This window comes from Arvicola amphibius, chromosome 8, assembly GCF_903992535.2.
Source record: "Arvicola amphibius chromosome 8, mArvAmp1.2, whole genome shotgun sequence".
Taxonomy (NCBI): Eukaryota; Metazoa; Chordata; class Mammalia; order Rodentia; family Cricetidae; genus Arvicola; species Arvicola amphibius.
In genome coordinates this window covers 66342795-66363492 of record NC_052054.1, presented here as the reverse complement: position 1 = coordinate 66363492, position 20698 = coordinate 66342795, and the positions used below count along the sequence as shown (strand labels likewise).

General features: G+C 50.3%; 2 protein-coding genes across 2 annotated transcripts; both read left to right on the top strand.

Moving 5' to 3' along the window:
• The first annotated feature begins 979 nt into the window (after window positions 1-979).
• Syt5 (synaptotagmin 5) lies at window positions 980-8271 on the top strand. Its single transcript, XM_038340361.1, has 8 exons — window positions 980-1058; window positions 1624-1796; window positions 4562-4681; window positions 4773-4940; window positions 6029-6196; window positions 6367-6484; window positions 7221-7354; window positions 8071-8271. Exons 1-8 carry the CDS (start codon window positions 980-982, stop codon window positions 8269-8271), a joined length of 1161 nt encoding a protein of 386 aa, XP_038196289.1.
• A 5016-nt stretch (window positions 8272-13287) lies between these two features.
• Window positions 13288-19981, top strand: Dnaaf3 (dynein axonemal assembly factor 3). Its single transcript, XM_038340890.1, has 12 exons — window positions 13288-13372; window positions 13692-13834; window positions 14612-14705; window positions 15656-15813; window positions 16165-16347; window positions 16535-16660; window positions 16767-16889; window positions 17203-17311; window positions 18276-18387; window positions 18580-18654; window positions 18735-19035; window positions 19742-19981. Exons 1-12 carry the CDS (start codon window positions 13288-13290, stop codon window positions 19979-19981), a joined length of 1749 nt encoding a protein of 582 aa, XP_038196818.1.
• Window positions 19982-20698: the final 717 nt, after the last annotated feature.

Genomic DNA, 20698 nt, shown 5'->3' with positions numbered 1-20698 from the left:
GGAGGGACGCTGACAAGAATCAACTCTGAGTAGCAGGTTGAAGCCCTACCCTAGGAGAATGCTGTATGGAGATGAGAGGCAGGTGTGGAGACAAAGAGAGAAGGTTGGTAGGCAGAAAGCAGAGAGAGAGAGAGAGAGAGAGAGAGAGAGAGAGAGAGAGAGAGAGAGAGAGAGAGAGAGAGAGAGAGAGAGAGAGAGAGAGAGAGAGAGAGAGAGAGAGAGAGACCGAGGCCAGACAACAGAGGGCAGCAGAGACGCGGGCGAGAGAAGGATGTGGGGAACAGAGTAGGGAAGATGTCCATCTGGGGTTTAGAGAGAAGTGAACGCCGACTAGGTCACGAGAACAGGTGTGAGGACAGAGTCAGGGTGCGCGCGAGAGACTCGCGAGCAAGAGGATGTGGGTGCCCAACAGAGGTGCGGGGGCAGGTTCCCCACTTCACCAGCAAGAGCGGTGGTGCAAGGGGTCCGATGTGGAGGGAGAAGCCGTTGGGGATGCACAGAGCACAGGCCGCCCTCAACCACCCTCGCAGGGCCGCGGGATCCCTGTCCCGAGTCCCATGCACAGGCACCGCCCGGCCTTCGTTTCTGTGCGTCAGTCCCTCCTGTTGTCTTGGCAACAGGCTCGTTGCCCAGCAACCAGCCTTGCTATCACCCTGCCTGGAGCCTGGCGGTCTCTCTGGGCAACAGCGGTCTGCTGGTTCCCACGCCTGCCTTCGCCCACTTCCGGTTTAAGCCCTTGGGAAGGGCAAGGAAGGGGCAGAAGAGGGTGGTTGGGGGATGCCTGCAGAGAGGGAGCGTCCCTTTGTGATGGAATTGGGTTCTCCCAAAGCCCGCCCTCGGCCTGGAAAGGCTCAGATTAATTCCCAATGTGCACCGAAAGCCTTTGATGCGCGGAAAGCTCAATGGATGCTTGGGGGTAGGAGTGGGAGGATAGGGTACTTGGGTACCTCTGCAGGAAGAACCGCAGGAACCCGACGCCATGTTCCCGGAACCCCCGACCCCTGGCTCTCCAGCGCCTGAGACACCTCCAGACTCCAGCCGCATCAGGCAGGGTGCAGGTGAGAGAAACCTGGGCAAGCCCAAGTGGAAAACCCCCGCGGGATCCCTAGGGGCGGGACTCAGATGCAAAGACTCGGGTTCGTGAACTGGAAAATCCGGCAGGGATCATGGGTCAGAATCCCAGACTAGAATCTGAACTGCTGAAAAGGAAAGACAGGTCTGAGAGGAAAACCAGAAGCGGATCAAGGGTGGGGCATGGAATGGTATCATAAATGGGTGAATGGAAACTGAGACCCATGAGCGAGCAAAGAAGCTTCTAAAAGCAATAGGATTTAAGCAAACATCAAAATGCGTGTAGAGACATCAGGACTGTAAGAAAACAAATAAAAAAACAAAAACAGACAAGTAACAACAAAAAAGAAAGCAAATCATGTCAGCATGGGTTAGAGCATCAATTGAGTTTTACAGGTGAGACTGGTTGGAAGGAAAGCATGGGATCAAAATGGGATGGAATAGGCTGGAGGGGCATCCAGGCTAAGATTCAAGCTGTCATAGGGAGTCAAGAATGAGCTAGTCAGCTGAATTCCCAGAGCTTCGATGCATGTTGTGTCCATCCTTCTGCAGTGCCTGCCTGGATCCTGGTCACCATAGTACTGGGTTCAGGCCTCCTGATCTTCAGCAGCTGTTTCTGTCTCTACCGAAAGCGCTGTCGAAGACGGCTGGGCAAGAAGAGCCAGGCCCAGGCCCAAGTTCACCTTCAGGAAGTGAAAGAGCTGGGCCGCAGTTACATAGATAAGGTGTGACATGGACAGCTTCTTCACCCTTTCCTTTGCACACCCGGCTGCCCCCAAAGTCCCCAGCTGTCCCCTATCTTTGGTCCCTTCACTTCTTAATCCCATTTTGTCCACTGGATTCTGGGGACCAGAGCTTGTAACTGTCCACAAAAACTCTCCAGTCCGAGCTGGGTGTGATGGTGTACATGTGTAATCCCAGCACTTGGGAGGCTGAGGCAGTAGGGTTGCTGTGAGTTCAAAATCAACCAGAGCTATATAGTGCCTGCAACTCCAGCCTGGCTAAAAAGTGAGACCTTGCCTCACAAAACAAAACAGGACTGAGAAGCTGGCTCAGTGGTTAAGAGCACTTGCTACTCTTACAGAGGACAAAGGTTCGGTTCCCAGAACCCACATGGTGGCTCACAACCATCGGTAACTATAGTTCTAGGCGACCCAACACCTTCTTCTGACTTCTGTGGGTGTCAGATACACATGTGGTGCACACACATACATGTGGGCAAAACACTAATACACATAAAGTAAATAAATCTATAAAACAAAATAAAACAAACAAATGAAAAAACCAGTAGGCAACATGGTTGCTAAGCAAGTATGCGGACCATAGTTCTGATCCCTTACCCACCCAAAAGCTGGGCCTGGCCATGCATGCCCATAGCTCCTGAAGTGGGGGTGGGGAGGGAGTAGAAACGGGCATATTCCTGGAACTCCATGTCTCAGCGAAATGGTAAGCTCTAGCTGTCTCAAAAAGTAAGGTAGAGAGTAAGAGAGGAAGACACCCAAAGTTGACCTCTGACCTTCACACACGTGCACAGGAATAGATGAGTATACCAACATACATGGGCACACACACACACACACACACACACACACACACCTCTATCTACAGCCACGCTGCCCTAACTATTCTGGAGAAGTGACTTACTTAGGATGTTGTCATAAGCAGGGCACAACAGACATTGTGGTATGAACAGCCCTAGAGTCAGAGGAAGTTTCCTGATGACTTCTGTGGCTAGACCAGAACGACAGAGTTAGCTGAGAGCCAGGACAAGAACATTCAGGTCAAAGGAAGAGCAGGTGTTGAGGACCGCTTACTGGCTTTTGAGGTGAAGCAATAGAGAGTTGTTCACAGTGTCCCATAGTGGGGCATCAGGAAGACTGAGCACTCTCCACGTAAGGAGGGCAAATGCGCCCTGTTGAGGTGTTTGCCCAAGACAGGGACAGGGTCCTGGGAATGTAGCTCAACTGCCAAGCATTTTCCTGGCCATATGAAGCCCCGGATTCAATCCCCGACACCACATAAGGTGTGGTAGTGTACACCAGTAATCCCAGATCTTGGGAGGTGGAGGCAGGAGGATCCAGAAATTCGAGGTTATCTGTGGTTACATGGCAAGTTGGAGGCCAACATGAGCTATACGACAGCATGTCTGAGAGAGATCCAGCATATATGTCATGTATGTGCACCAACGGACACACACACACACACACAAACACACACGTCATCAAGGACTTAGGGGGTATGGAGAGTGGTGAAGAGCACTTGTTCCTCTTCCAGAGGACCACGTTCTGTCCCTAGTGCCCATGTAGGACCACGCTTTGTCCCCATTGCCATGTAGGACCACGCTCTGTTCCCAGTGTCCATGTAGGACCACGTAGAACCACGCTCTGTCCCCATTGCCCATGTAGGACCACGCTCTGTCCCCATTGCCCATGTAGGACCATGCTCTGTCCCCAGTGCCTATATAGGACCATGTTCTGTCCCCAGTGTCTATATAGGACCATGTTCTGTCCCCAGTGTCTATGTAGGACCACGTTCTGTCCCCAGTGTCTATGTAGGACCACACTCTGTCCCCAGTGCCTATGTAGGCTCCCAACCACCTACAACATCTCCAGGATATCCAATACCTCTTGTCCCATGGGCAACTACACTCACATGCACATATCCACATGAAGACGCATGCCTACATATAACTTAAAATATTAAAAATTCAGTATTAAAAAAGTAATAGGCTGTGGTAGAATCTGAATATTATGCACCTGAGGGCAGAGTGGAATGCAAACCAGGCAGTCTTGGGTTTCCAACCCTGGGGACCATTTTTTCGTCTGTGTGACCTTGAGAACCACATCTGTGGTTCATGGTAATTAACTCATGTCTCTCCTTTCTCAACAAGTAGCTGTTGTTATAATTATTAGCTAGAAGGATTTCTTTTGGGATCCTCGAACCCACCCTCCATTCCTATTCCTTAAGTCAGTGATTTCAAAGGCCATGTATGTCAGAATCACCTCCAACTTTATTGAAATGTAAATTTTGGATGGAATTCACACAGACCTCATAAATCAGAACCCCTAATGAGGTGACCTCGGTGTTTGCCACTCATCTCTGATGGAGACTAGACTTTGAGAGTCTATGGCCTGGGTTAAAAAACAAAAAACAAAAAACCTTACATGCTAAATGCTAAGCATGTGGTAAATATACCATTTTCCTGTGGCAAGATGATGGTGGTAATTTGTACTGTTATCCCAGTACATTCATTAGGACATGGGGGAATGAAACAGGCCCAGATTGCGTCTCACTGTCTGTTCCTATAGCAGACATCACTAATCAAATGCTGGCAGATATGTTGCCTTTGTCACCATATCTTATTCCAGACATTACTAATCAAACACTGTTTAGACAAGAGGGAGGGGGTCTATGAGCCTCTTGAGGTTTCTGAGCCTGGAGGGTGCTAGTTTCCAGAGAAGATTCCACCTTCTTGTCCCTGGTTTTCTAGGTTCAGCCTGAAATAGAGGAGCTTGATCCCTCACCATCAATTCCAGGCCAGCAGGTACCAGACAAACACCAGCTAGGACGACTGCAGTATTCACTGGATTATGACTTCCAGACGGGTCAGGTGGGTGTGAAGGAGGGCAAATGCTTTGGAAGGGGAGACCCTGGGTGGGAGGCTGGACTAGAGTCCCTCTTCTGTGTCTGGGCTCCTGCAGCTCCTGGTGGGCATCCTGCAAGCTGAAGGGCTGGCGGCGTTGGACCTAGGAGGTTCTTCAGACCCCTATGTTAGCGTCTATCTGCTGCCAGACAAGCGGAGGCGACATGAGACCAAGGTGCATCGGCAGACCCTAAATCCACACTTTGGGGAAACCTTTGCCTTCAAGGTGAGTTCCTGTTGCCATCACCCCGTGGTCCTCAGCCTACCCTTCGTCCCTGGAATGCTAAGGACTGACCCCTTCCGCTCTCCCTGGAAGAAGTCACAGCTCAGGTGGCAGCTGCCAGCCTGTGTGTATAGGTGGTGGGAGGCGGTTCCTTGGCCCCTGGAGTTGTCCCCCGGAACACTGCAGTGCCTGTGCTGTCTGTGACCTTGGTCCTTGTACGCTGCTATTTGTGTTCTGCTCACGTGAGTTTTCTTCTGCCGATCCCTGTACTTTACTGAGGTCCCTGGAACATCACTGCCCACGTTATGGGGTATTTGTACACTGTGTGAAGATGTGTCACTGTGGTTGGTTTAATAAAGAGCTGGATGGCCAACAGCTAGGCGGGAAGAGATTGGGGGGACTTCTGGGGACAGAGAAGACTCTGGAAAAATGAAAGGCGGAGTCACCAGCCAGACATGGAGAGGAAACAAAAGGAGCAAGCTAACATCAGATGGCAGAAAGCAGATTAATACAAATGAGGTTAATTTAAGTTGTAATATGTAAATGGAGACTACGTGTTTGTTTCCCGGCTGCCCAGACCTACATTAATTACTACACAGACACTATATTAATTACTACACTGTTTGGTCAATAGCTTAGGTATATTCCTAGCTAGCTCTTACATCTTAAATTGACCCATTTCTGTTAATATGTGTATCACCATGAGGCTGTGGCCTACTGGTAAGGTTCCCGTGTCCTTCTCCTTTGGCAGCTGCATGGCATCTCTGTGACTCTGCCTACCCTCTGTCTCTTCCAGTCTGGTTATATTCTTCCCTGCCATAGGCCAAAGCAGCTTCTTTATTAACCAATGGTAATAAAATATATTCATAACATACAGAGGAGGATCCCACATCAGTAAGAGCTTCTTGAGACAAGCCTGAGCCAAAGGCCAAGCTTTCATAATTAATAAGAAGTCTCTGTGTAGCTATTGGGAGCTGGCAACCCAAAGGAAACTCTGTCTACAGCCCCACTCCACTTCTGCCTGAATATTCTATCCCCCACACCCTCTCTCTCTGGCTTCCTATCCTGCCCTCTGTATTCCCTTCTACCAGGTGCCATATGTGGAACTGGGAGGCAGAGTGCTGGTCATGGCAGTATACGATTTCGATCGCTTCTCCCGCAATGATGCCATCGGGGAGGTGCGGGTGCCCATGAGTTCAGTAAATCTGGGCCGGCCGGTGCAGGCCTGGAAAGAGCTGCAGATGGCTCCCAAAGAGGAGGTGAGCATGTGTGGCTCCGCCCACCCCTACTCTGGACCAATCAGATAACAGGCTTTCCAGAGGGCGAACTAGCTGGCTCCACCTCCCTGGTGCTTGACTCTGGACCATTCCATTACAAAACCAGCAGGTGAGGGGCCGATTTGGGTGATATGTTCCATTCCTCCTTTTAGCAGGTGAAACTGGGGGACATCTGCTTCTCTCTCCGCTATGTCCCCACGGCCGGAAAACTCACTGTCATTGTTCTGGAAGCTAAAAACCTGAAGAAGATGGATGTAGGAGGACTCTCAGGTGTGTGCAAAGCAAAAAATGGTGTGTGTGTGGGGGGGTGTGGGTGTGTGCGCGCGCGTGTGTGTTAGGGTTTATACTGCTGTGATAAAGACTATGATTTAAAAAAATGGGGAAGAAAAACGTTTAATTTTACAGCTTTATTTTGTGACATTCGATCACCGACAGAAGTCAGGGCAGGAACTCAAGTAATTCAGGAACCTGGAGGTAGGAGCTGATGAAGATGGGCGGAAAGGAGTGCAGCTTCCTGTGCAGCTTCCTGGCTTTCTCCCCATGGCTTTCTCAGCCGGCTTCTTATACATCCGGGACCATTTGTGCACGGTTGACACTACCCACAGTGGGCAAGGTCCTCACATCAACCCCTAATTAGGAAAATACCTCCTGACTGTAGGCAACATCATGAAGGCATTTTCTCATTTTTGGTTCTCTTCTCAGATAACTCTAACTTGTATCGATTTGATAACAAAACAACAACCATGACGAACACCAATCAGGACAGGGGGTGTGTTTTTGACTAGGGGTTCTGATAGCTTCTTGACCTGGGAGGTCTCTTAGGGGATAGCAAAACCCATACTGCTGTGGGATACTACAGAACTGATCCTATCCAGGAAAGGGACACCTGAGGTATGCATGGGGTGATTCTACCTAGGTCCAAAAGAGATTCTTCACGGCTTCCACACAGCCTGATCCCCATGAGCCCCAGCAGTGCGGAGTTAAAAAATGCCTTTCTTTGCCCCAGATCCCTATGTGAAGGTGCACCTGCTTCAGGGAGGCAAAAAGGTTCGGAAGAAGAAAACCACTATTAAGAAGAACACTCTGAACCCCTATTATAACGAGGCCTTCAGCTTCGAGGTGCCCTGTGACCAAGTGCAGGTGAGTGCAGCCATGCCCCTGATTTTACTGAGACAGCTCCACCACAGGAACCCCCAAAGATGGTAGTGGCAAAGGGAAAGGGGCCTGGGCATCAGTGAAGAACCAACCCTAAGGTCTGAGGTCGTATTGTTCGTCTCCATTTCCTCATCTGGAGACCAGGAGACCTGGCCTTGGGCATGCTCTCCCCTAAGCAAGACATGCATGTGTGGACAGTAAGTGCCTGTCCCCAGCAAGGCCCACCCCTAACAAGCTTAGACCTTCTAGTTCCTATTTTAAAGTCTTTGGATCACAGCACCCATATCAAGGACTTGCATGTTTGCCTCTCTTCTGAGTCCTGATCTCTAAAGAGGCCCCTACCAAGCTCTGGACAATGGGTCCTATGGGTTTATCTCTGTAGAAGTTGGGTATTATGGCTTTGATCCCAGCACTCCATAGAGGCCAAGCTGTTCTACATAGCAAGTTCCAGACCAGGCAGGGCTACATAATAAGACCCTGTCTAAAACAGAATAAAAAAAAAAAAAAAAGAAAGGAAGGAAGGAAGAATTTACTTTTCAAAGGAACAAAAATTCCTGAGCACCTCTTTGTCTTTTCCAATTGCCACTCCTTCCTGCCCCAAACTCCCGTGGCAATGTCCCTACATAGCCTGATCACAGGGAATGTCCTTGGCAAACTCCTACACCTCTCCCTATGCGGCCTTCCTTTCTCTCCCTCTCCAGAAAGTCCAGGTGGAGCTGACTGTATTGGACTATGACAAGCTGGGCAAGAATGAGGCCATCGGGAGAGTGGCAGTGGGTGCAGCCGTTGGTGGGGCTGGCCTACGGCACTGGGCTGACATGTTGGCCAACCCCAGGCGGCCCATTGCCCAGTGGCACTCGTTGCGGCCCCCTGACCGAGCCAGGCCAATGGTTGCGCCCTGATCCCTATCAGGCAAGCACCCGACCAGATCCCTCGCTCCCAGCCCCTACACCTCTCTCCATAAGCCTCTCCAGACATTGCATCCGTTCCTACCTCCACACTGGAAATATTTCTAACTTCCAGCACCACTCCCATGCCCTGAAGCCACAGTGATCCTGCGGGGAGGTGGTTAAGTCTGACATCCCCTGCCCCAGGATCCTACCCTCTGCTTTGACAATCAGCTTCGAGGCCTATTATCTCCTTTCTCCCAATCTTTTAGCTCTTCCCACACAGCTTAATAACCCCTGTACACTGCTCTTGGGGCCAAATAAATACTCAGCAGCTTGGAGACTCAGCCCCAGTGTTCCTTGATGTGCATACAGGGGAAGGAGGGCAGGACACAGTTGCTGGAACCAAGAATGACGCTGGCCTCCCAGCCCAAGGGCATGCCAGGTCAGATTAACACTGAACACCTTAGACACCCACCCAGGGAAACCCACCCACCTACCACTAACTCATTCACGTACTTATCCATTCTTTCTCTGAACCTCGGTTTCCTCATAAGAAGAGAAAGACTTGTGATGGTGATAATACCTATGGTGTGGCTGCTTTGATAGGTCAGGGAGAACCCCCTTGCCAGTAAATTAATTAGTCCATGTGCTCGCCAGCCAGGTAAAGGTTGGACTACTGGGCTACACCCCAGCCCCTAATTGGGGGATTCTAGGCAGATAACCATTGAGCAACACTGCATCCTCTCACTGGGGGATTCTAGTCAGGTGCTCTACCACTGAGCCACACCCCCAGCATCTCACTGGGGGATTCTAGGCAGGGGCTCTACCACTGAGCCACACCCCCAGCCCCTCACTGGGGGATTCTAGGCTGGGGCTCTACCACTGAGCCACACCCCCAGCCCCTCACTGGGGGATTCTAGGCAGGGGCTCTACCACTGAGCCACACCCCCAGCCCCTCACTGGGGGATTCTAGGGAATCACTTTACTACTGATCCTCAACCTTAGTCATCTTTTTAACCTAAGTTTCCCAGCCTCACCTTAAACCCACGAGCTCAGACTTTGCTCCTCATGACTTATTCCTATCAAGGAAACAAAGTAGGTAGGTTTCCAACTGAAATCTTCAGAAAGCCCATGACCTGAAGTCTCAAGAGCTCATCTCCATTCTACACTGAAATCTCTGGAGAATCTACGGCCACACCACCCTCAAAGGCCTGACCTTACCTGTGATAAGGTACTTGAGGAAGAACCAATGGTACCCTTCCCCTCTTTCAACACATGTTGCTTCCCATCGTATTTCTGGAAGGATAATTAATTACTTAGCCAACTTTATCTCTCCCCAGGCAGGATTTGGCGTGATGGAGAGGTCTCTGCTGTTTGAGAATTCAGCCCTCTGAACAGCAGGTTAAGTAGGAAATGAGGGCATGAATTTCCCAGATACTAGGGAAAGAGTATACATTTGACCTCTGAACTTCCTAGCAACCAGTGAGCAAGGAAATCAGATCAGTTACATAGATTATCGCATCCATGAGATTTAGAAAGTCTCCACAAAATCACTGGGCAGTGGTGGCGCACGCCTTTAATCCTGGCACACAGGAGGCAAAGGCAAGTGGATCTCTGTGAGTTTGAGGCCAGCCTGGTCTACAGAGTGAGTTCCAAGGCAGGCAGAGTTTAACAGTGAAACCCTGTCTTGAAAAACAGAGCAAAACAAACAAAAAGAAAGGAAGGAAGGAAGGAAGAAAAGAGGACAGAAAACTAGAAAATGTTCACAAAACCCTAGCAGTGGTTTCTCCTGTGCGACTGTGTGCATTGCTCCTAAGAAGACCATGATTATTATTAGGGCTGGAGAGATGGCTCAGTGTAAGAGCACTAGCTGTTCTTTCAGGAGTCCTGAGTTCAATTCGCAGCAACAACATGGCAGCTCACAACTATCTATAATAGGATCTGATGCCCTCTTCTGGCATGCAGGCATCTGTGCAGATAGAGCACTCATACTTAAAAATATAAACAAATAAAATTTTAAAAGACAGTATTATCTACAACGAACTTCTACCACCACTTACTGCCAATGTTGCTCTTACAACAAATTCATGATAAATACAATATTTATTCTTATTGGCAAATGAAGAAAATTTCTGCAGTTTGCTATGGGTCAGATAGCCAAGAAGTTTGACTTTAAGTTCTGGTACTCGAACCTGTTATATATTTTTTTATTTTTAAAGATTTGTTTATTTTACTCTTTTGTGCACATGAATGTTTTGCCTGCTTCTTTGTGTGTGCACCATGTATGTGCCTGATGCCCACTGAGGTCAGAAGAGGGCACTGGATCTGCGTGACTAGAGTTAGTAGGTCTCTGTGAGCCACTGTGTGGATGCTGGGAAGGGCGACGTGCTCTTAACTGCTGGGCTAACTCTCTAGTCTCTAAATCTGCTAAGATTTAGGTGAAGATCTTGGGGTCTCTGGTTTTTCCATCTCAGCAAAAAAGCAAACCAATAAGAAGAAAACTATTACAAATAACCACCGATATTAAGAATTAAATCCAGGGTCTGGAGAGATGGTTCAGCGGTTAAGACCTCTTGATGTTCTTGCAGGGGTCCTGGGTTTGGTTCCTAACATCCATATATTGAATCATGCTATCCATAATTGGAGTTCCAGGAGATCTGATGGCTTCTTCTGACCTCCACAGGCACCAGACACACATGTGGTACACATACGTGTAGCTAAAACATACATGTATCAAAGGCATGATACACAGTCATGGCACTTTAGTCATAGCATTCGGGAGGCAGAGGCAGGTGGATCTCTGTGAGTTCGAGGCCAGCCTGGTCTGCAGAACAGCCAGAGCTACATGATAGAGAAGCCATCCCTCAAAAAAAATGAGAAATCTAATATTTTTTAGATAGTAAAGTCCAGTGAATGTTGAGAAATTTAGGGAGTTCAGGGAGATCCTTTCTGGGGTGACATTCGAATGACATGGTGAGAAGGGGTGACATGCATAACTATAAGGGAGAAATCGAATGGAATATTATCCCACCACAAAAAGAAATGAAGTGTGCTATTCGAGTACTTGCTGAATTCAATCCTGGGCACCCATATAAAAAGCAGGCAAGGCTGAAAGCACCAGTAATACTTCCACTGGGGAGCAGAGGGACACAGCTTCAGGGAGCAGCCTAGCAGAAAAGATGAACTTCCAGTCTAGTGAGAGACAGCGCAAGGAAATCAGGCAGACAGTGATAAGGCAGACACCAGACATGCTCCTCTGGCCTCTACATTTTTGTGGGCACAAGCATCCACACCATGCATGCATACAATACAAAACACACATGAAAGAATGAGATTACTAATTTATATTTCATCATGAACTGGAATTATATATTTCAAGTTATATATTTTAGTAGTATAACAAATACTGCTTTTTAAAGATACATTTCTTTTTATGTGTATGAGTGTTTTGCTTGTATCTTTATCTGTTCGCCATCTGACTGTATGCCCTCAGAGGCCAGAAGAGGGCAGAAGAGGACATCAGATTCCCTGGAATTGACATTGCATACAGATGGTTTAAACCAACTACCTACCTTGTTGGCATCTAATCCCAGGTCCTCTGAGCCCAGCAGCACTGGCTGCTCTTGACGGCTGAGCCATCTCTCCAACCCCTCCATATACAATCAAGCTTGAACTTTTAACCTTGCTTCCATTCCATGACCACTCTCTCCACCTCTGCCACTGATTGAATTATAGTCATGTGCTATCATACCTGGTTTTATGTGGTGCTGCTTATCAAGAGCCCTATCAAATTGATGCCAGCCCTTAAGCTATTATTTCTGTAGCATTGTTTCCTTTATTGTTATTTTTCTTCATTCTAGTAAATTCTGTTCATTGCTAGGGTCTGAGAGACCAATGTTAGGTGTCGCCCCAGGAGGGAGTTTTTTAAATTTATATTTTAAGTTGTTATTGTTTATTTGTGCGAATGTGTGTGTGTGTGTGTGTGTGTGTGTGTGTGTGTGAGAGAGAGAGAGAGAGAGAGAGAGAGAGAGAGAGAGAGAGAGAGAGAGAGAGAGGGTGTTTGTGGGTTCCCAAAGAAGCCAGAAGAAGTTGTCAGATCCCTGGGAGATGGAAGTAAAAGTAAAGACAGTTGTGATCCCCCTGATGTGGGTGCTGAGAACTGAATTCTCCAGTCCTCTAGGAGAGCAGCAAGTGCCCTTAACTACTGAACCATGCTGGTATTACCAGTCTTTGCCACAGCACCAGCTAAGGATTTAATACTGAGTAATGACTGTGATTAGCAGCCTGAAAATTTACTGATCAGGGACCTGCTTTCCACCCGTCGAGTCCTGTATTCAGTCAGAGCTCAGGGGTGTAAGAAAAAGGAAAACAAATCTGAAGGCACCAGTCTGGGCTCCGCGTTACAGTTTGGATTTATAGAGATTCCATTCAAAGCCAGGGGTGATAGCTCACGACTTTAAACCCAGAACTCAGGTGAGTGAGACAGGAGGATTGCTGCAAGTTTGGAGTAACTCGAATACAGAGGGACCCTGTCTCATAAAAAAAAGAAGAAAGAAAGAAAAAAGATTTCGTTCAGTTCTAATGTAAATTGAAGCAGCGAGTTAAGCCCTACCCTTCCTAGAAATTGAACTGATCCAGATTCCGCCCTCCTCGGGCTGGGATATCGTCATGACAACCGCGTCCGGCGTCCTGTTCCGGACCCCGCCTAGCCGTCCCTCGGCGCTTCTATTGGTCAAAAGTTCGTAGTGAGAGGCGCCTTTTCACGTTCATTGGTCAATTGATAACAATGCTGCAAGACCACCTGCTCCCATTGGCTGACTGCTCATAGAGGGCGGAGCCTCTAGAAGACAGTTTGTGCAGGCTTTCTGGAGCTCAACCCAGCACTCTGCAAAAGAGGATCTACCTCCGGATATTTGGAAGGATAAAGGTAAGGGGATCAACCTGGAGGCGAAGGGGCAAGAAGCGAGGGGCAGTGAGAAAGGGATGGGGTGGACAAATGAGTTTCCAGGATCCCTGTCCCGCAGGGCGATGACCACACCTGCGGGCTCCGGCGCCGGCTTCGGCTCTGTGTCCTGGTGGGGTCTGTCCCCAGCGCTGGACCTACAGGCTGAAAGTGAGTCTCTCTACCTTAGGACCACATGCGGTCTTAGACAGAAGTGCCTTTCCAACTCCCATGTGTGCACCCCTCATAGCAGTTGTGTTCATGGCAGGGGATGCTGGTGTGTGTGCGTGTACGTTCCCTAAGTTAAACGGCTCTGGGAGAGGAGCACCCCCACAATCTTCTTTGATGATAGCGAATACCAGAATGCAGAGGTACAACTGCCTTTGGAACCCAGGCTGGGGTACCAAGCTTGCTGGATTCGTAGCTTCTAAAGGCAGCTTCAGGAAATAAAGATTAAGAAGCCGGCACCTGTCCGCTATTGTCTTGCCAGGTCCTCCCGTGGACCCAGAGTCACAGGCAGCGACAGAGCACAAGATCCCGGAGTTGGATGCCCTGCTGTTAGGCTCTGTGGATGGGCGACACGTGCTGCGGACGCTATCCAGGGCGTCTCTCTGGCCTCTCAGGAGGTTCAATGTGAGCTGGGATTCTGGGGTTGTGGATGGAACAGGATGAATAGAGAGCCCAGATTCCTGAGCCCTTGTGAGAAGAGAGGATTGGAATGAAAATTTCCAGGTCCTAGAGGAAAAGTGCTTGAGACTAGGCTGTGGGTCTGAGGAGGTGGAAGCTGGAGGTCTCAGACCCATGCTTGTCCTGGAGAAGTAAGGGCCTGGGGTTTGGGGTTCCCAGGCTTCAGAAAGAGGGAGAGCCCAAGACCAGGTATCCAGTTGTGGTGCGAGGGATGGTTTGGAATCTAGACTTATGGCTGAAGAAGGAACTGGCAAGCTGGACTTAGTATTTCTTTTTTTTTTAAAAAAAATATTTATTTATATGTGTGCTCTGATGTATAACCACATGCCAGAAAAGGGTTTCAAATTCTATTATAGATGGTTGTGAAACACCATGTGGGTGCTGGGAATTGCACTCAGGATCTCTGGAAGAGCAGCTGGTGCTCTTAACTGCTGAGCCATCTCTCCAACCCCTGGACCTAGTATTTCAAACCTGTAATCACAGCTGCTCAGGAGGCTGAGGCAGGAGAAGCACCTCAAGTTCAAAGCCATCCTGAGCTGCAGAGAGTTGAAGGCCAGGGTTCAAGGATGACCTAGTGAGACCTTACCTCATAATAGAAAGGAAAACAGAAAAAGAGAGCTGGGAAACGTAGCTCATTGGGAGAGCACTGCATTGGGTGGGTGCAGGAGGCTAGTGTTCTGGGCTCCTAGACCTGTAGAACTGTCTTGTCTGTTGTCCCTCCAGTTTTATATGCTGGAGAATAATCTAGAAGCTGTGGCACGACACATGCTGATCTTCAGCCTAGCCCTAGAGGATCCCGAGAAGATGGGGCTTCAAGGTCAGTTGCCGAGACTCTAGCATCCAAACTCAAGGCTCTTCCTTCTCCCTTCAAAGATGCTGGCCTTCTGGAGATGGGATGGGCATGGTGCAGGGGTGGGCAGATCACTGTAAGTTCAAGGCCAACCTGGCTTACATAGTGAGTTCCAGGCCAGCCAGGGAACATAGTGAAACCCTGTCTCAAAAAACACAAAATAAGGGTTCTGGAGAGATGGCTCAGGGGTTAAGAACCAGAGGCCCTGAGTTCAATTCCCAGCAAGCATGTGGTGGCTCACATCCATCTATAATAGGATTTGATGCCCTCTTCTGGTATGCAGGTGTACATACAGAGCACTCACACATTAAAAAAATTAAAATAAATTAACTAAATAGGCAAAACCTTGGGGATGTAGACCCTGGTACAGTAGCACAGGTTTTCACAGCAGTAGGGAGGAGGCTAGGAGGTTCAGAAGTTTAGGTTGTTCTTGGCTACATAGAGTTCTAGGTTCTGCGGGATGCACAAAATGCCATTTTGAAAAACAAACAGAGGCTATGGAAGTGGCTCAGTTAGTAAAGGTGCTATCAAGCTTGATGACCTGAGTTTGATTCCTGGGACTCACATGGGTAGGATGAGAGAACTGACTGCTGAAAGTCATCATCTATCTGGGTGGGGGTGGCACCCGCCTTTAATCCCAGCACTTGAGAGGCAGAGGCAGGTGGATCTCTGTGAGTTACAGACCAGCCTGCTCTACAGAGTGAGTTCCAGGACAGCCAGGGCTACACAGAGAAACCCTGTCTCAAAAGCCAAAAACAACCCAAAATTTCAAAAAAGGCTTGAGGCTATAGGCCTGCTTGCCTTGCCTTCGTGAAGTCCCAGCTTCGATCTGCGGTGCTGGGTGGTGGTTGCAGCTCCCGAACTGGTGAAGTTTGCCACATCTTCCATCCTGCCTCATCCTTTCCGCCTCCCTCCAGAGCGGAGTGAGACCTTCCTGGAGCTGTGGGGGAATGCGCTGCTGCGACCCTCGGTAGCTGCCTTCGTGCGCGACCAGGCTAGCCGCCTGTCTCATCTGGTCCCAGAACCTGATCGCCTGGAGGAGCAACTACCCTGGCTCAGCCTCCGGCCGCTCAAGGTGTCACAGCTGCCCACCTCTGGGATGGAAGGAGCATGGCCTGTGGGAAAAATGGAGATGAGTGGTTCAGAGAAACTGAGGGAGCAGGCTGGGGTCTGGAGGTCCCAATCCACCTCTGACTCCTATTAGGGTTAGGGGAGCCTTTTCTCTCTGAGTCTCTCTCTCTCTCTCTCTCTCTCTCTCTCTCTCTCTCTCTCTCTCTCTCTCTCTCTCTCTCTCTCTCTCTCTCTCTCTCTCTCTCTCTCTCTCTCTCTCTCTCTCTCTCTCTCTCTCTCTCTCTCCTCATTCCCACTTAATGGAACGGAGAAACCTTCCCTGTATCTCTGTCTCCATGTGTCCGTGGCTGTGCAGTTCCGCGAGCGGGATGCCCTGGAGGCCGTGTTCCGCTTCTGGTCAGGTGGGGAGAAGGGACCCGAGGTGTTTCCCATGAGTCGCCTTTGGGACTCGAGGCTGCGCTACTACCTGGGTTCCCGCTACGATGCCCGGCGTGGTGTTGCAGACTGGGACCTGCGCATGAAACTGCACGATCGAGGGGTAAGGAAGGGAGCAGGTGGCCGCCATCCGAGTCCTGGGTGAAGCAAGAGGGCTGGGACTTTGGCCCCAGGTCTGAGGATGGAAGACTGGGGCCTGGACCCCAGGGTCTGAGGGAGAGTGATTCCTATAAGTATAGAATTGGGGTTCCTGTATCAGATTCATCATCAAGTCCTTTTCCATCATCTAGGCCCAAGTCATCCACATCCAGGAATTCCGACGCTGGCGGGACACAGGTGTTGCCTTTGAACTCAGAGACTCAAGTGCCTACCACGTGCCCAACAGGACCCTGGCGTCGGGTCGCCTCCTGAGCCACGTGCGTGTCTACCCCCAGGCTTGCTCTAAGTCTTTTAGGTCAACCTATGAGTCAAGGTCCCCGGTTTGAACCACACCTGCGATCTCATCTCCCCGGTTTTTTCCAGCGTGGGGAACGCGTGGCAGCGCGCGGGTACTGGGGGGATATCGCCACGGGCCCCTTTGTGGCTTTTGGCATCGAGGCGGACGACCAGAGCCTCTTGCGCACGAGTAACGGACAACCCGTCAAGGTATGTGGCCGATGGGGCTGGGGTTAAGCCCACTAGGCAGGTTCCTGCCCTCTGCCTTCCAAGTCATGCCCCTTCCGCCAACGCTTTTTGAGCTCCATCCCTCATTTCGGTCCGGAGTCTCTGTCCCCCAACTTCTTGGGCCCCACTTTGGAGCGCTACAATCCAGTTCTCTTACTATGTCCTATACCTAGACCTGGGAAAGCGACCAGAAATTCTAGCTGTCACCTGTGCACAGTAAGCCCCGCCCCAGCCAATCTAGGCCACCCCATAAGGTTCCTAGGCTAACATCGGCCCCCCCTTTTCTCCTGGGCAGACTGCAAGCGAGATCACGCAGCATAATGTTACAGAGCTGTTCAGAGAAGTGGCCGCCTGGAGGGGCCCGAGAGCCATCCAGGGGTACCCGGAGTCGCCCGAGCGGGATGGTAGGAAGCCAACAGCTGCAAACTTTAGATGGGCTGTTTTTTCCCCAATTTTGGATGGAGCTAATTTGGAATATCTGGGCAGTTGGCCTCTCGTTGATGTCTGTTCTCTTTTTCTCTCTTATTCCCAAATCCTGACACCACCAGTAGGAGAATTCTCAGTCCTCTATAGAGGTCTATCTGGGAACTGTCTAGATTCCCCCTAGACATCCTCGCCATATGAATCCTGCCTTTTGCTCTTCCTATTCCATCCCTTAACTCATCCCTTCCTAAGAGCCTGTTCCTCTATTCAAAATGGGTCTCTGCCTCATGGACCCACCTCCCCAGATTTGTGGGAATCCAGCTCAGAGAAAAGATGGAAAGGAGGGGTCCTAGAAGGACAAGGAAGGTGAACAAGATAGCTCAGCAGGGAGCAGTGCTTGCCATCAGGGTATTGCAACCCAAGTTCGATAAAGGTGGAAGGAGAGAGCGGACTCCATGATGTTGTCACCTGACCTTTCACACGCACACTGTGAAACACACCATCACCAAAAGTAATTCTAAAGAAAACCCAAGAAAGCGAGGCATGGTCATGCATGATGGTCATCCCAGCATTCGGGAGACTGAGACAGGAAGAAACGCCTGCTCTTGGCAACAAATCCAGACATCATCAGCAACAAGATGAGAGCCGGTCACAAAACAAAAACAAGAGTAGAGAACAAGGAACACCAATATTTGTTTGTTTGCCCACTCGTGTGTTTTTTGACTACCTCTGTTAAGATTTAGATTTATTTTTGTGTATATGCACATGCACGTGTAGGTGCTGTCAGAGACCACAATAGGGCGCATATCCACAGAAAGGAGTTAGAGGTGGTTATAAACAGTCTGACATGAGTTTTGTGCTAGACACAAAGAGTAGCACACTCTCTTAGCAGGTAAGTTGTCTCTCCAGCCTCAGAACTGACGTTTTTCTTCCCTTTTCTTGCAGCGCCTACTCGAGAACCCTTTACTGTGCACTTTCTGTCCCTTGATTCTTCGCAGACTCTCCACCATAAGACCTGCTACAAGGGCCGGTTCCAACTGCTCTATGTGTCCTGTGGGTAAGTAGGACACAGGTGTGCTCATAGAGACCTAGCATCAGCCCCGGTTTCTTCTTTCTCGGGATCCAGGGATCACTTTTTACAGTCTCCACATGCTCAGCACCTTCGTCCTTACCTGTGTGTCTCAGCTCCTAGCATCCGCAGGCTGGCCCATCTTCTCAGCCCTGAGCTTGGGGCCTTTTCTCTTCGCAGGATGGTCCATCTTCTCAGCCCTGAGCTTGGTGCTTGCGTGGCCCCTGGCGGGAACCTGGTTGTGGAATTAGCTCGGTGAGCCAGAGAGGAGCAGGGTGGGAAGGTCCCAGCTGGGCCCAAAGCCCAGTCTTCTCATATGTGGTTTCCTGAACCAGGTACTTGGTGGACCTGCGGCCCAAGGAGTTGAAGGCGTTTTCTGACCGTGTTGGGGAGATAGCGCGGGCAGCTGGGTTCGCCCCTCATACAGGAGCCATCCCCTCGGAGACCTTTTTGCGCTTCTGCAAGTTAGGGAACTCTACTATGGGTAGTGGAGACTCAGCTGTGGAATCTGCATTGGTGCCCTGTAAAGTCCTGGCCCCTCCTCTAGAAGCGATGAGCCCACCCCAGGCTGACCATGCCCCTCCTCTAGAAGAGATGAGCCCACCCCAGGCTGACCATGCTTCTCCTCTAGAAGCTGTGAACTCACCCCAAGCTGATCAGGCCCCTCTTCTAGAAGAGATGAGCCCACCCCAGGCTGATCACACTTCTCTAGAAGCAATGAGCCCACCCCAGGCTGACCAGGCCCCTCCTCTAGAAGAGATGAGCCCACCCCAGGCTGACCACACTTCTCCTCTAGAAGAGATGAGCCCACCCCAGGCTGACCACACTTCTCCTCTAGAAGAGATGAGCCCACCCCAGGCTGACCACACTTCTCCTCTAGAAGAGATGAGGCCACCCCAGGCTGATCAGACCCCTCCTCTAGAAGAGATGAGCCCACCCCAGGCTGATCAGGCCCCTCCTCTAGAAGAGATAAGCCCACCCCAAGCTGATCAGGCTCCCCTCTAGAAGAGATGAGCCCACCCCAGGCTGACCATGCCCTCCTCTAGAAGAGATGAGCCCACCCCAGGCTGACCTTGCCCCTCCTCTAGAAGCGATGAGCCCACCCCAGGCTGACCACACTTCTCCTCTAGAAGCGATGAGCCCACCCCAGGCTAACCACACTTCTCCTCTAGAAGAGATGAGCCCATCCAGGCTGATCAGGCCCCTCCTCTAGAAGAGATGAGCCCACCCCAAGCTGATCAGGACCCCTCTAGAAGAGATGAGCCCAGCCCAGGCTGACCACACTTCTCCTCTAGAAGAGATGAGCCCACCCCAGGCTGACCACACTTCTCCTCTAGAAGAGATGAGCCCACCCCAGGCTGACCACACTTCTCCTCTAGAAGAGATGAGCCCACTCCAGGCTGACCATGCTTCTCCTCTAGAAGAGATGAGCCCACCCCTGGTTTACCTGGCCACTCCTCTAGAAGCAATCAGCCTGACCCAGACTGACCTGGTCCCTCCTCCGGAAGTGATAAACCCAGCCGTGGCAATATCCACCGTGAATACACCTCCAAAACCCAGGGACCAAGCGGTTCCCCTTTGACCACTGAAGCAGGCCCAGGATTGACACGGGCTCATATAAGCAGCCCTCAGCCACCGCTGGCTCGACTGCTGTTTTACTCTACATTCTTTCTCAACCCCAGTGATAGAACGAGAATTCTAAATTCCTTTCCAGCTCTATGGTTAGGGTGGTGGTGGCCCTAGATTGTTCTCTGAGTTATATCCTCAGGCTGATCCCTAGCTGGGCACACCACCCTGGGTTCCAGGTCCTCTCCTTTGCCTTGGGCCTTTCTCTCCTGACATGCTACTGTTGGGAAGGATGAGGACATCCCCCCTCCATGTGGTTCAAATAAAGAGCCCAGGGTCACCTCAGTGTGTCTGTCCTTAACCGGTATCCAGTGCCGGGAGAAGGGGGGGGGAGAAGGGGAGGAGGGCCCAGGAGAAGCCCTATTTGTGGGTTTACAAATATACTTGGTTGTGTGTTCACAGCCTGGGGTCAGACACATGAGCATTCAAACTAAACAAACTATGGTCACTGAAACTGACCCCCAAATAGAGGAGACACAAGAAATCCTAGGCCTCTGAAAGAGTGCAGTTTAGGGAGGGGCCAGGGTTTGGACCCCTAGGTGTGAAGGAGGAAGGGGAGACGGGCCTGGATTTCTGGGTGTGTACGGGGAAGCTGGTCTGGACTCTGGACTTTGAGAGAAGAGGGGGCTGGCTTCCAGATTTTCCCGAGTCTGAGGGAGGAGGGAGCTGGGTC

Coding starts and splice junctions, on each gene's coding strand:
- Dnaaf3 (XM_038340890.1), top strand. CDS start 13,288: ATGACCACACCTGCGGGCTCCGGCGCCGGCTTCGGCTCTGTGTCCTGG. Junction 16,890..17,202: donor GTAACGGACAACCCGTCAAG/GTATGTGGCCGA, acceptor TCTCCTGGGCAG/ACTGCAAGCGAGATCACGCA. Junction 18,388..18,579: donor CTGCTCTATGTGTCCTGTGG/GTAAGTAGGACA, acceptor TTCTCTTCGCAG/GATGGTCCATCTTCTCAGCC.
- Syt5 (XM_038340361.1), top strand. CDS start 980: ATGTTCCCGGAACCCCCGACCCCTGGCTCTCCAGCGCCTGAGACACCT. Junction 6,485..7,220: donor GGATGTAGGAGGACTCTCAG/GTGTGTGCAAAG, acceptor TCTTTGCCCCAG/ATCCCTATGTGAAGGTGCAC. Junction 7,355..8,070: donor TGCCCTGTGACCAAGTGCAG/GTGAGTGCAGCC, acceptor CTCCCTCTCCAG/AAAGTCCAGGTGGAGCTGAC.